Below are 14,203 nucleotides of genomic sequence, written 5' to 3' on the forward strand. Positions count from 1 at the left end.
CAACTAAATAAATAAATAAATTAAAACTATATATAAAATAAAAGTAGTGCCAACCCTAGCAAATTTCTCATTTCGTCCCAATTAACCGCAATTTTCGGGTAAATAGGGATTACACCTATTTTTGCATTTTTTGCTTAAACTGGAATGCTAGTTGCATAATTTTAAATTAGACAACAAAGATGCCCCCAAGACTCAATCATTTTGATCCTGATATAGCATTATATACATCAACAACTACCTTAAAATTGCTCATAAAGTTGGAATTTGTCCCTAATCGCCCCATTTTACGGTACGTATAGAACAATATGTCGTGTCCCTACTATATAGGTCTATGGAGTGGTATTGTTTATTGTTTACAAATTTTACAATTTGTACCTACCTTGAAAACGTAAAAACACTACAAATCCAGGAATTTAACTAATAAGTATTGGCCGTGTAAAACGGTAGATTGTAATATATTATGTCCACCAAAGAGTATAAATTCAGTTCAGTGCTCAGATAAAATGAATGTGTGATAAAATCAAACAAGTGAGACATCGCAAAACATTCTGTTTTATTTTATTAAAAGTATTCAATGATAATGTCATTAATAAAGAAGACAAGAAACGATGCAATTAAAGCTGCGGTGGCTTCTTATCTAGAAAGGCGAAACTATCCCGTGAGCATGGCCAAAAATTATTTATTTAATTCGTAGGAATCCTAAGATTGTATTAGCAGAATGTAAGATTAACGTATTTTTACAGGATACTGAATATTACGGTAACAATAACCCAAATTGCCAGAGTGCTGAGCAAATGGCAGTTTCCACTATTGTACAGTCTGAAGCAAGTCGTGCAAATTCTATCTTGTTTTCATGTATCAACAATGATTCCTCTCAATACGATATACAATACACCAGGTAGTTACTCTTCACAAAAACTATCATGTAGTATGATAAAATTATAAGAATATATAATTTTAATAATAAACACTGGTTGCGTAATATGTTCTGATACAAAACACTTTAAAAAAATGTAAGACCTGTATGACAAAAAAATTACTCAAATACTTAAAAACCATGATATTCTAAGTAAACTAGTATACCAAATATTTCAGCCCAGTGTTTGAAATTTAATCTAAATTATGTGACAGAACATATCACTTGACTATATTTGGAAAATAAATAACACCCTCCTTAACATGTTGAATAAAATTCATTTATCATCCTATTTAATAGGTTAGTCAACTTTATAAAAGAAATAAGAATCGAGAAACTAAAAAATGAGCTTCTGGGATTGTTGAGCCCTTTGCTATGTCATCTTTATCTAGAGATGCTACGTGGGGAACACGGAGGTGCTGCACAAGTGTTTTTGAAACGACATTCAGCAACATTACCACAGAAAGATTTATCTTTCCATCAACCAATTGATGGGAATTTACCCTCTGCATTGTATAGGCCAAATAGTCTAGAGCAACTGTTTAATTCACTTCAAAATGGTACAATAGATAATGAAACCCCCGAAAAAGATTACATGAATCAAATACTTGATGATATTGGATCCATCTACACTTTACAGGACATTGAAACTAGACCATCCATTGCTGCATTCAGGTATCATTTGAATTTTTTCAGCTTCAAATACTGTGTTTGTTCAAGATATAATTTTTACACTATATTATAGGATTCAAGCTTGTAAAATTGTACCCCTTGTAATTATTCCTTTATAGCAAATTTTTAACTTGTGCTTATTTCATTGATGATAAGACCTATTGTGAGCCCACGCACATTTCTGTTCACAGGTCATGTAAATATGATATTTACTTATCACAAGATGCTTTAAATATGTTGAAAGCATATTTAGCCAAACATGGACATGTATTATTAATACAAGTATTGCAAACATGGTTTCATATTGATATAAATAGTGATAATAATAAAAAAAATTCTGTAAGTATCTTTATCACTAACTGACAACATACTTTTTATCCAACATCCTTCAAAGTCTGACGAACATACAGCCCACATGAGTGCTAAGTGGTCACCTTCATGGCAGACATTAGTATTGCAAAATAAATTTTAAATTAGCAGACCAAACAAAAGAATCCGTGTTTGAAATACAAATAGTACAGATGTGCAATAAAAAAAATTCATTTGTTTAATTTGTATTTAATACCACCATACAGCGGATATTGAATTTGAAAAAAAAATTAATGATTACTACATCTATGTCATAAACATTTATAAGTAAATTAGAAAACAATTTTTATTTATTTGTTCTGGAAATATATAAAGTAAAAAGCAAATTGCACAGCAGGCTTGTAGTGGTAGCCATGATGTTAAAATGTAAAGACCAAAGATATGAATAAATTAAAATTCAACTACAGGTCATAATAATATGTAAGTTGTTGTGGCCTAAAGGATAAGACGTCCGGTGCATTCGTATGTAGCGATGCACCGGTGTTAGAATCCCGCAGGCGGGTACCAATTTTTCTAATGAAATACGTACTCAACAAATGTTCACGATTGACTTCCACGGTGAAGGAATAACATCGTGTAATAAAAATCAAACCCGCAAAATTATAATTTGCATAATCATGGTGGTAGGACCTCTTGGGAGTCCGCACGGGTAGGTACCACCACCCCGCCTATTTCCGCCGTGAAGCAGTAATGCGTTTCGGTTCGAAGGGTGGGGTAGCCGTTGTAACTATACTGAGATCTCAGAACTTATATCTCGAGGTGGGTGGCGCATTTACGTTGTAGATGTCTATGGGCTCCAGTAACCACTTAACACCAGGTGGCTGTGAGCTCGTCCATCCATCTAAGCAATAACAAAAAATAAAAAAAAAATGTAATAAACCTATGACAATGGGATGATCATTTTTATTTTTGTATCATTTTCGCAGGAAGACGAAGAAGAAATGGAGTCTGATATGACAGTTAATAGAAATTTTTCTGAAGAACGAGTCATAGAAGCAAACGGTAGGTAATACTTTATTACTTGCTGAAAAATATTAATATTTAATTGACTGCAACAATGTCCATGTTTTGTACTGCTGAAGGATAGATGAGTCCAAGACCAAAGCCACTGTCCATATTGAGATATTATAATATGATATTAAGTTGAAGTCTATCCTTCAAAGCAGGACTTATTAGTGCTTTATATAAGACAAGTATGGTGAAAATAACTGGTGCAGTCTTACCGGGTTTTGCTAAATGTCGGTAGAATTTAATTACGTATACATGGCTCATTTTATTACAACGTCGATAATTCATAATCAGGAAGCTATGCTGCTAAATGTTAATTTTAAAATAGTATTTTCTAAATTTATATCTGCATGAGAATCAACCCAAAATATATAATAATATATCTTATATGAGAGTATTATTCATATTATACAAATGACTTACCTGGATCTCAAATTTAACAGACCTGTTTTCTAAATGTAATGGCCATGCTGAATATCAAACTGTTGATAAGGAGTTGCGTGATCTCCAAGATGCAATCAAAGGAGTTAGAGACTCAACGGCTCCATTAAAATTGTACAAAATATCAGCACCGGATACGCAGTAAGTTTCTTAGAACAACCTAAAGAATGACACCGTCAGTAATATGATTCGAACCCTGATTGCGTGGTACAGTAGTCATGGTCACTTAACAGTTAGATCCACTAACACAACTAACATAGGGGCCCTACTGTCCTGCTGAAACTGAAGAAGCCATTGGGTCGCCACTAATTTCTCCATCTTAAAACAAAAAGTAAAATACTCTGAGAACGGTCTCATCACGCTTTTGTATACGAGGTCTAATTGCTATCTGATATTATTGTAGTAACCATTATTTTTCCATAGTTGGGTGATCAAGCCCACAGCCCACCTGTTAATCGATATTTTTCCAAAAATGTCTTTTTACTAATATTATTGGTGAGATTGATTAATAGAAAAAATCATTAGAACTTCATCATTCATCAACACATACCCCGATCATTTGTCAAAATTTGTACGGTATTAAACTCTGAAGACAAGAAGCTGATATTTACTATATAGCGACATGGTATGTAAGCCAGCAACAATATATAAAAGTTTCCGCTGGTGGTACTGGTGCTGGTGGTGGTACCGGTGATGGTGGTCCTGCTGGTGGTAGGACCTCTTGTGAGTCCGCCCGGGTAGGTACCACCACCCTGCCTATTTCTGCCGTGAAGGTGTAATGCGTTTCGGTTTGAAGGGTGAGGCAGCCGTCGTAACTATACTTGAGACCTTAGAACTTATATCTCAATGGGGGTGGCGCATTTATGTTGTAGATATCTATGGGCTTCAGTAACCACTTAACACCAGGTGGGCTGTGAGCTCGTCCACCCATCTAAGCAATAAAAAAGGAAATTTGCAATAATAAATTAACGTACAGTATTTTACATTTGTTGTAATGAAATTAAACTTTGCGAAAGCAGGATTTAATCTTGGTGGTCCTTTTTTATAGTGTGGCAGTATAGACCTTAGCTTAGGCATCCTAATAAAATGAGAATAGTTTTCTACATGCAAGTTTTACACCCTAAATGAATTTTGGTTTCAGTTTAATATGTGCAAAAACAGATCCTAGCTGTAACATGCTGTGCGGTGGCTTCATTAATTCTGAAGTCAGAATCTGGGATCTTGGCCAAAACAATATGCAAAAAAGGATCAATCATAACATATCAAAAATTGAATTAGCTTGCAACATGCCACCAGAATCTTCAAACGATCATGATACATTGTAAGTAACTTCCAATAAAAAAATACGTTTCGTTGACCTATGCAGCAGATAAAGCAATTAACTGCTCAAATATTAATGTCGCCTGTGGCAATCTTTGGCATTTTTATTGTTACACACTTATTTAGTGAGCATATTTAGTGTTTCTTGTTATTTTACTTTCACTTAGTTCAAGAAGTCATTAGTAAAATATTTTAATTTTGATATAAAAAATTACAGACAAATTGGCGCCGGATTGCCCCTGAGAGGCCACTCAGGCCCAGTACAAGCTGTGACTATTATGCCCAGAGAAGAATTAATACTCTCAGCATCACACGATAACACAATGAGAGCTTGGAGACTGTCTGATTATTCATGTGCTGCAATTTACAGGTAAAAAAGTATTCTAAATTAGAAAACGTGACCCACTGTGAAGATCCGGCGAAAAACTCAGTAGGCTTTTCCAGTAGTACATATGTTTCTCTTACTCTCCTTGCGTCGTATTCCTCAATGCTGTCATGAACATGACCTTCTGCATCATTTTCTCTCGCACGATATTTCTCCATCTGTTTCTGTCTCTATTACTATTATATATTATACTGTAAAACAAAATGTAGTATATATTATTGATTTAAATTTTGGGGTGTGAGTACCTCATTATGGTCGAATTTCGTCCACCAACCAAACACTAGTACTTTAATAATAAATAGTTTGAAGAAATACTGAAAAAGAAGAAGAAAATCTAGAAAAAAATAAGAAATGTTGTTAGAGTGCGCAACGCAGCTGCAAGTCAATATTATTAGTCCGCTCCGGTTATCGTTCTCTTCGAACCCGTGGCATGCGACGAAGGGCTCGACGAGTAAATTAACCCACAGACACAGCCCACTGAGTTTCTCGCCGGATCCTCTCAGTGGGTTGCGTTTCCGATCCGGTGGTAGATTCTGCGAAGCACGGCTCTCGCTAGGGTTCGTGTCAGCAACGTCGTCAGATTTGAGCCCCGTGAGCTCACCTACTAGTTAAGGTTACGCTGAAATAGCCTCTCAAGGCTCTCAGCTTAGGTAGGAAAAAAAAATTGTCTACTCTCGAGAGCGTTAATACAAACTAATATTTCAATATTTTATCTAGACCTATTTGGCCTGCAATTTCATCTTCACTAAGTATAAGATTTTTATGAAACAAATAATGTGTTATAAAATAAAATTTTGAGCATTAGATATTGTGCCTACTAAGTGGTTACTGGAGCCCATAGACATCTACAACGTAAATGCGCCACCCACCTTGAGATATAAGTTGTAAGATCTCAGTATAGTTACAACGGCTACCCCACCCTTCAAACCGAAACGCATTACTGCTTCACGGCAGAAATAGGCAGGGCGGTGGTACCTATCCGCGCGGACTCACAACAGGTCCTACCACCAGTAATTACGCAAATTATAATTTTGCGGGTTTCACTTTTATTACACGATGTTATTCCTTCACCGTGGAGATCAATCGTGAACATTTGTTGAGTACGTATTTCATTAGAAAAATTGGTACCCGCCTGCGGGATTCGAACACCGGTGCATCGCTTCAACACGAATGTACCGGACGTCTTATCTTTTAGGCCACGACGACTTCATATGATTTGAGGACTTCTATAATCATTAAAGCTTACGAAGGCCTCAATGTTATTAACGAACTATTGCTGAAAATTTCTTTTTAACATCAAATTTGTTACAGAGGACACAATTATCCTATATGGTGTATGGACATATCAAGAAGTGGCCTATTTATAGTAACGGGATCTCATGACAGAACAGCTAAGCTTTGGTCTTTGAATAGAACGTTCCCAGTGAGAGTGTTTGTCGGTCACATGTCTGATGTCACTGTAAGTTTAAAAATATATATTATTATATTCAGATATCGATTTTACATAAATAACTATACAAAAGTGAACTTAATAATGTGACAGCCGCTTCACATCATTTTTACTCAGTCGCCAGATATGTTAAATTGTAGAATGTAATGTATCAACCGATTTGAATAAAACTAAAAGAAAAGCACTAAAAAAATCGATTTTCGCTTATGTTTAAAATATTTCGTCTTTGTATTATGCAATAATAATTTTTTTGTGTTTGTTTATTGTTTCGGTGATGATTGCTGCGCCGCAGAAATGGGCAGAATAATGGTGGATACAAAACCCATGTCAGTTTATCTAAAATTAATTTCACCTTGATCATGACTCATATACCGATATTGTAATTTGTAATACGAGGTAAAAGACCAACAAGCCGAAGCTAGAACGAAAATCGATTATTACATAACCTAATCAATATGGGAAAATCGACTAATTTGTTTAGCTAGTGCATATATGCGTGCTATTATTATGCTTTTATTAGCTTCAGACGTATGTATGTAATGTATGTTTGTAACGGAATCTTTGAACATGATTTTGACCCCCTTCAAAACGTCGGATTAACTCGAAATTTGGTATACTTATTAAGGACCGATTACAATTCAATATTTAAAAATAAAATGAAAAGCAAAAATTTGGAAAAATTGAAATTCAACTAAAAAATGAAAAATAAGTAATAGTTTAAAAAAACTAACAAAATACGCTTTCAAAGAAAATCCAACTAAAAAATAGAAAATAAATTTTAATAAATTTGTATTAAAAATAGTGTAAGAAAAAATGATTTTATTGTAAAAAAGCGTGGGGTGCTTTTCAGGATATGTATTATTATCAAAATAACCCCTCTACTCATAAATCTGTTCATAAAATATTTATAACTACTTATATTATGCACCATAAAATCATTTTTTCTTACACTATTTTTAATTCCAATTTATTAAAATTTATTTTCTATTTTTTGATTGAATTTTCTATAAAAGCATATTTTGTGAGTTTTTTAAACTATTATTTATTTAACAAATGTCAAATATAAATTGGATGTAAAACATTGACGATTAATAATAAAGATTGAATGTAGGCCGCGGCCTTTTTATCTCCACTGTGTTAGTAGAATATATTGTATAATAATATTGTTTAGAATTGGAATTTTTATGTCACATTAATTGAAAATTTATTTGTATTTGTATTGTGGAGTAAATAAATGCAATTATTATTAATTTTAGTGTGTGAAGTTCCACCCGAACGAGTGTTACATAGCGTCTGGCGGCGCGGACCGCAGCGTGCGGCTGTGGAGCGTGTGCGACGGCCGGCTCGCACGCGTCCTGTGCGCACACCGCGCGCCGGTGCGGGCGCTCGCCTTCGCACCCAGCGGAGCCTACCTAGCCACTGCCGGTACTCGCATCTACTTCTTTTTATCTAGTTTTTGAATCTGGCTTAGTTTGTGCATTAGCCAGTGTGAAGTAATTTTAAAGTAAAGATTTTTATAATTCGCCGTTTTCATTATTTACATTTTATGAATATAATAATAAAAAAACGAAGGAAACTTTATCAATTAACATGAAATTAAATGAAATGAGATGAGATGATATGGGATGTAATATAATCTCAGCAAAATGGTCGTCATTTACTGAGACTTTTTCAGTGGACGTTCAGTGGCTTTGTTTCGTTTTCCCACATTTGTGCACTTTCACAGATACTAAACAGTTAATAAACCACCGTTATTACACATTTAAATCCGAAGAAACACTAAATAGACAAAATAAAACAACTAACACAACTTCACTCCTCGCGTTCCCGCCAAAAAGTCCACTCGCATCCTCTTTGCGGCTTTATATCCAATCTATATTTCCTACCAGTATAGAAAACTAAAGAAAAATCTCACCTGTGGCATGCTAAAAGGCGGTCTGCGCACATTTAGCATGCCTAATTAATTAAGTATGTACATGTGTATATATAGGGTTTTTGGGATTGTGACACTTTAATAATCTTTTAGTATCTTTAATAATCTTCATTACATACTAGCAAAATTATTTCAACTCTCTACTCGGGTTGATTTAAAACAAGTCGTATACTCATAGGGGGCTGGGTGTGGTAAGAACTAATAACCTGTCCATTACTGCCACCGAACAAGCATTCCTTCAGTTAAAATAATTTAGAATAATTCCCACCAATTCTTTAAAAGCTCCTACCAGTTTCTCTCAAGATGGTCATCAACCTTTATACTGTAGTGTATACGGGCTTCAAAATCCATTTAAAACTAGGTGCTTTATGCTGGTTTACGCTTAAAAAACTCCAAACGACACGTCGGTGACGATCAATGGAGTATCACGCATTACTAACGCACAGTATCTACGTTCCCTGTCCTAAAATATATTACACTCTTTCTGCCGCTAACCAATTATGTGTCCAGAACATATTTGAAGGATGGCACAGCCATTAAACAATACAATTGACACTTTGACCTTAATTCTCACGGTCGATGGCAGAATTCCCGTTGCGATGCTTCTGGACTCCAATAACAACATAACCCCAAGTGGGCCGAATTATTTTCACAAATACGAACGATAGTCTTTCTTATATCGAAGAGTGATAAATTCCCGATAGAAAAGTATTTATCATCCGAACTAAACTTGTATTTTAATTTGCAGGAGACGATAAAAAAATTAAAGTGTGGGACTTAGCAGCAGGAACTTGCGTGCAAGAGTACAAAGGACACCATGGTAAAATAATGTCACTGGATTGGTCTTCGGTCGGAAAACCCAGCCTAACTAACAGAGTAATGGCAGAACCTAATGAATTATCAACGGAAAACTCTCTACTCTGTTCAGCAGGAATGGATGGAATTGTGAAAGTTTTTCATGATTGTCAGACTAAAAATAAGTATGTCACATTAACATAATTATTATTAAATACCTATCCTAATTTTTATTTTTATTTTTTTATTGGTTAGATGGGTGGACGAGCTCACAGCCCACCTGGTGTTAAGTGGTTACTGGAGCCCATAGACATATACAATGTAAATGCGCCACCCACCTTGAGGTATAAGTTCTAAGGTCTCAGTATAGTTACTACGGCTGCCCCACCCTTCAAACCGAAACGCATTACTGCTTCACGGCAGAAATAGGCAGGGTGGTGGTAGGTACATACTAGTGCGGACTCACAAGAGGTCCTACCACCAGTAATTACGCAAATTATAATTTTGCGGGTTTTGATTTTTATTACACGATGTTATTCCTTCACTGTGGAAGTCAATCGTGAACAACTGTTGTGTACGTATTTCCTTTAAAAAAATTTATACCCGCCTGGGTTTCAAACACCGATGCATTGCTCAACACGAATGCACCGGACGTCTTATCCTTTAGGTCACGACGACCACTTAACACCAGGTGGGATGTGAGCTCGTCCACAAAACCATGGAATAAAAAAAAAATATATATTCTAAACTTTTATAAAAGGTCTAGTTCCAATCATATAAAGCTTGCTTTTTTTTTATAATATGGTTACAGTATGTCTAATTACTAATTATTCAGTACTGAAAGTCATTTTCAATCTGCTCCATATTTAATTAAAATATATCAAATAAAAATATATAAATATGTAATTTATTACACAGAAAATTTAAAAGTTGAAATTATTTGTACTTTGCTGACAAGTTTTTTTAAGTGGTGTTGATTTCCTTTATTTTATTCCTCAGGCCAACCTCGAGTCAAGATATTTTAACATCAACTTATAATACGAAATGCACCTATTTGGTGGATGTACAAGTGCATCCGGAATGGGTTGTTGCGATTGGAACCAAGCAATGATGTACTTTTAATGATTATGTAATTAATAAAATGTAAGACTATTGTTATTTTGTTTATTTTTCTTTCTTTTAAATTCTACATTATAACAACGATTTCACCTACTCAATCTCATAAGTACATGAATACAAGCAGAATATCTTACACACAAGCACTATTGGATGTTTTTAAGTACAACAAACAGCATCTATCACAGCCAACAAGCCCTTGTTGGCTGTGATAGATGGCAGACTAGGAGTACACTGTTTATTAAAATCGTGTGACATTAAGGCATTACCATTGGAAAATTCGTAAATTGAAAGAAAACTGTAATATATAATTAATTACTTTATTGGAACCTGATTACAGACTTCTCTCTCTACTATGCTTTCCATAATAGCTATGTATACAATACAGTTTGAAATAATGTGTGGCTTCTAATCTACTACAGCATAATTATGGCAAATCAACACATAATATAACACAACCAACTGTAGCAGCATTTATTTTTTATTGCTTAGATGGGTGGACGAGTTCACAGCCCACCTGTTGTTAAGTGGTTACTGGAGCCCATAGACATCCACAACGTAAATGCGCCACCCAACTTGAGATATAAGTTCTAAGGTCTAAAGTATAGTTACAACGGCTGCCCCACCCTTCAAACCGAAACGCATTACTGCTTCACGGTAGAAATAGGCAGGGCGGTGGTACCCACCCTCGCGGACTCACAAGAGGTCCTACCACCAGTAAAAATAGTATACCAACATAGCTTCATTAGCAAATAACACTGTAAAATTTAACATCAAATTATAAATTTTTACTTGTAGTTGAGTAGAGACACACCAATATGAGTTTATGCTGGCCATTTTATACATACCACACAGGCATGCAGTGTGAATGAATTCAGTAAAGTTAATGACATAAAACAAGTGTAATAAGTTCTTAAAGAATCCTTCCATCCACAGAATTACAGGCTATACAGATATATAGCGTAACTGTAATAAATTCAAGGGTGCAAAGATTCGAAAACATAATATCAAAATGTATAAAAATAATGATGTTACAATCATCTACATTATCTGATTCAGATCACATTCGATAATCCTTAACAAAGCTGTCAAACATTTTTTTTTTGCGATTGAAAGATTACTGTTCTCTCGGAGGCTTTCCTAGTTTCACCAGGATAGGTAGGTAAGCAAGGGCTCAGCCAGGAGGGATCAAACTATATCTGTACATGAATATATTATGTCGGTATGTGCAATATTTTTTTTTGTTTAATATTTGGTTTACAACTGTTGGAAATTATTGGCATGAAATAATGAAATTAATGACTCGTAAGTATTAGCGATCCTAACTTGCTGTTCAAAGTCAGAACATCATCACTAGCAATAAGATTAAAATTTTGCTACCTACTTATACTTTTGTTGTTGTCATTTTTTAGTATAAAAGTGGAACTTGTAAAAATTTTCCTGATTGTTTTTAATGATAACAATATTACAAAAGCTCATCACTAGTTACTAAATTAAAAAAGGAAATTTTCAGTGTAACTGGGAAAATATTGCACTGAACTGATTTATCTTTCTTTTTTATATAAATACTGAGTATTTGATAGCAGAATTATCTCAACCTTGTCTTCCCTATTTCCATTTACCTAAACAAACTTTAGAAATTATAATGCCAACTGCGCTTATTGAAGGTTAACCTATTACATTCTGTAAGTATATAAATGTACGTAGAGAATTGGATCCTTATTAAAACAATTGAACTGGCATCCACTATATCTTGATGGTATAATTATTTTATTCCATGATTTGGTTACATAGGATGGTATTTAATTTGGTACTTTTTTAAAGAAGTTCATCATGGTTGGTTGTTTATGTTTTTGTGATGGAGAAGACTTTTTTTTTGATTGCTTTATTGGCACATTTTTCAGAGCAGTGGTTTCAACGGTGACTTGTTTTTTAATATCAACATTCTCTTTTGTATGCACTTCATCATCTGAACAACTCTCATAAATTTCTTCTTTTTTGGTTAACATAAATCCTTCTTCATCTGTATAAGTTTTATCTATGATTTTTCTCCTCTTTTTTGCATTAACAAGCCCAGGTGTTATGGTAACAATGGTAGCTGATGGAGTTGGTGGAATTTCATCTTCAGATTCACGTTCCAAAGTAATTTCATCTGCCAATGAATCTGATTTTTCACAATCACTATCACTATCAGAAACATGCAATACTCTTTTGCGTTTCTTTCCAAAAGAATTCCCCTGGTTAGTTTTTTTATTTCTTACTTTAACTTCAATATCTATTTTCTCCACTTTGATGTCTTTTTTTTGAGTTGATGCTTCATTTTTTTGTGCGATTATACTATTTACTGACTTCTTCTCTGTCAATTTAATTTCAGTTCCATTGGTTTTAGAGCTATCATCAATGTTTGTTTCTTCTCTATCAAATTTTTTTGTTATTTTTGTTTTGTTTTCAATATCTCCCTTATCTTTCTTGTTAATATCCATTTTAACATTTGGTGTTTTTGATAAAAATCCCATTATATTCCCATTAGACTTTCCATTACTTTTTTTATCAAGAGATTTATTGTTAGTAACAGAATTGTACTTTGGTGATGGAATTTCAGATTTTACAGGATCTGTTTTCTTATCATGATCTTTAATAGTTTTCACTTCATTCTGTGTATTGTGATTTTCTTCTTTAATACTGTTTTTCGAATCTTTCTTTATGGAGTTTTTCAGATTTTTCTCGGGTACTTCCTGGCTCTTAAATTTTAAAGTGCCTATTTCTTCATAAGATCTCTTTGAACAAATATTGTTTTTGACTGTACCTTTACATAACAAATAATCTTCGAAGGTGTTTATAGCTATAAATGCTGATTTATCTATACTTGTACAATGGCCGTAGCATACACTATAAATATGCTCAAAGAATATTGTACTGAATTTGTCTTTCACGCTTACTAATTCTTCTTCTAGTACAAGAATAGTTAGAAGTTTATTGTTTTTTAAGGATCCCGAGATAATGTAGCTGACTGAAAGACCAACATTCGGCTTGTTCTTTCTCAATTCATCAACAAATTCTCTCAAAAATATTTTCGCCTTATTTACATGAATGCACAATTCTTTACTAATGGATGTGTATGTCACTAAACGCCGCTCATCTAAGATTATGTTCTTTATAGAATTTAAGCTCTCTGACTTATTTTCATCCATTATAAATACAAATTCATTCAAACAGTAAACAGTTAATTTAAGTTACCTATCAATTCTTTTCTGAACTCTGAAGTAGACATGCGTAGTTCCGGAACTAAATAGTTCCTGGAACTATGTCCTCATATGGAACTATATCATTCAATCCGACTTGTCAAAATTAACATGTTCAGACAGTTCCATTTCCATTCCAAGTGTACTGTTATGCAGGAACTACGAACGCGTTGAACATGACGGACATGCGGACATGATTAGAGCATAGGTACCGCGCGGCGCGGAGGCGTGGCGCGGCGAGTCCACCCGAACGAGTCTCGAACCGACACGAGTCCACGTAAAGAGATAAGGCGACATATGGCACGAATACGAGAGAGTGAGATGGAGCGAGTGCATGAAACTGCGTGTGGAGCTCTTTCATATTACATTTTTATTAATATTGAAGTTATGCTCTACGACCTACGTGTTACAGTCGATAGTTGATTAAATTAAAATGTTTTGCTATGGATTTTGACCTTGACCATGCATCATTCCTACGAGCACTTAACCTTAAGTGTTTGTAGACCATTTCTTAGAAAATCATAATTCAAAATTCGAGAATTTTAAAACATTCACC

General features: G+C 34.4%; 2 protein-coding genes across 2 annotated transcripts; one reads left to right on the top strand and one right to left on the bottom strand.

Annotated features, from left to right (window-relative positions):
- Positions 1-315: 315 nt before the first annotated feature.
- Positions 316-10,447, top strand: LOC101743512 (TAF5-like RNA polymerase II p300/CBP-associated factor-associated factor 65 kDa subunit 5L). The gene is made up of 12 exons (XM_038011605.2): positions 316-658; positions 744-898; positions 1,217-1,591; positions 1,780-1,927; positions 2,884-2,959; positions 3,409-3,547; positions 4,548-4,727; positions 4,944-5,096; positions 6,423-6,570; positions 7,818-7,986; positions 9,243-9,474; positions 10,289-10,447. The coding sequence occupies exons 1-12, from the start codon at positions 575-577 to the stop codon at positions 10,398-10,400; spliced, it is 1,971 nt and encodes a 656-aa protein (XP_037867533.1). The 5' UTR covers positions 316-574; the 3' UTR covers positions 10,401-10,447.
- On the bottom strand, positions 10,440-14,083 carry LOC101742226 (DNA polymerase delta subunit 3). Its single transcript, XM_004930526.5, has one exon. The coding sequence runs from the start codon at positions 13,594-13,596 to the stop codon at positions 12,208-12,210; it is 1,389 nt and encodes a 462-aa protein (XP_004930583.1). The 5' UTR covers positions 13,597-14,083; the 3' UTR covers positions 10,440-12,207.
- Between the last annotated feature and the right edge of the window lie 120 nt (positions 14,084-14,203).

The sequence above is a fragment of the Bombyx mori genome, chromosome 6, assembly GCF_030269925.1.
Source record: "Bombyx mori chromosome 6, ASM3026992v2".
Lineage (NCBI taxonomy): Eukaryota > Metazoa > Arthropoda > Insecta > Lepidoptera > Bombycidae > Bombyx > Bombyx mori.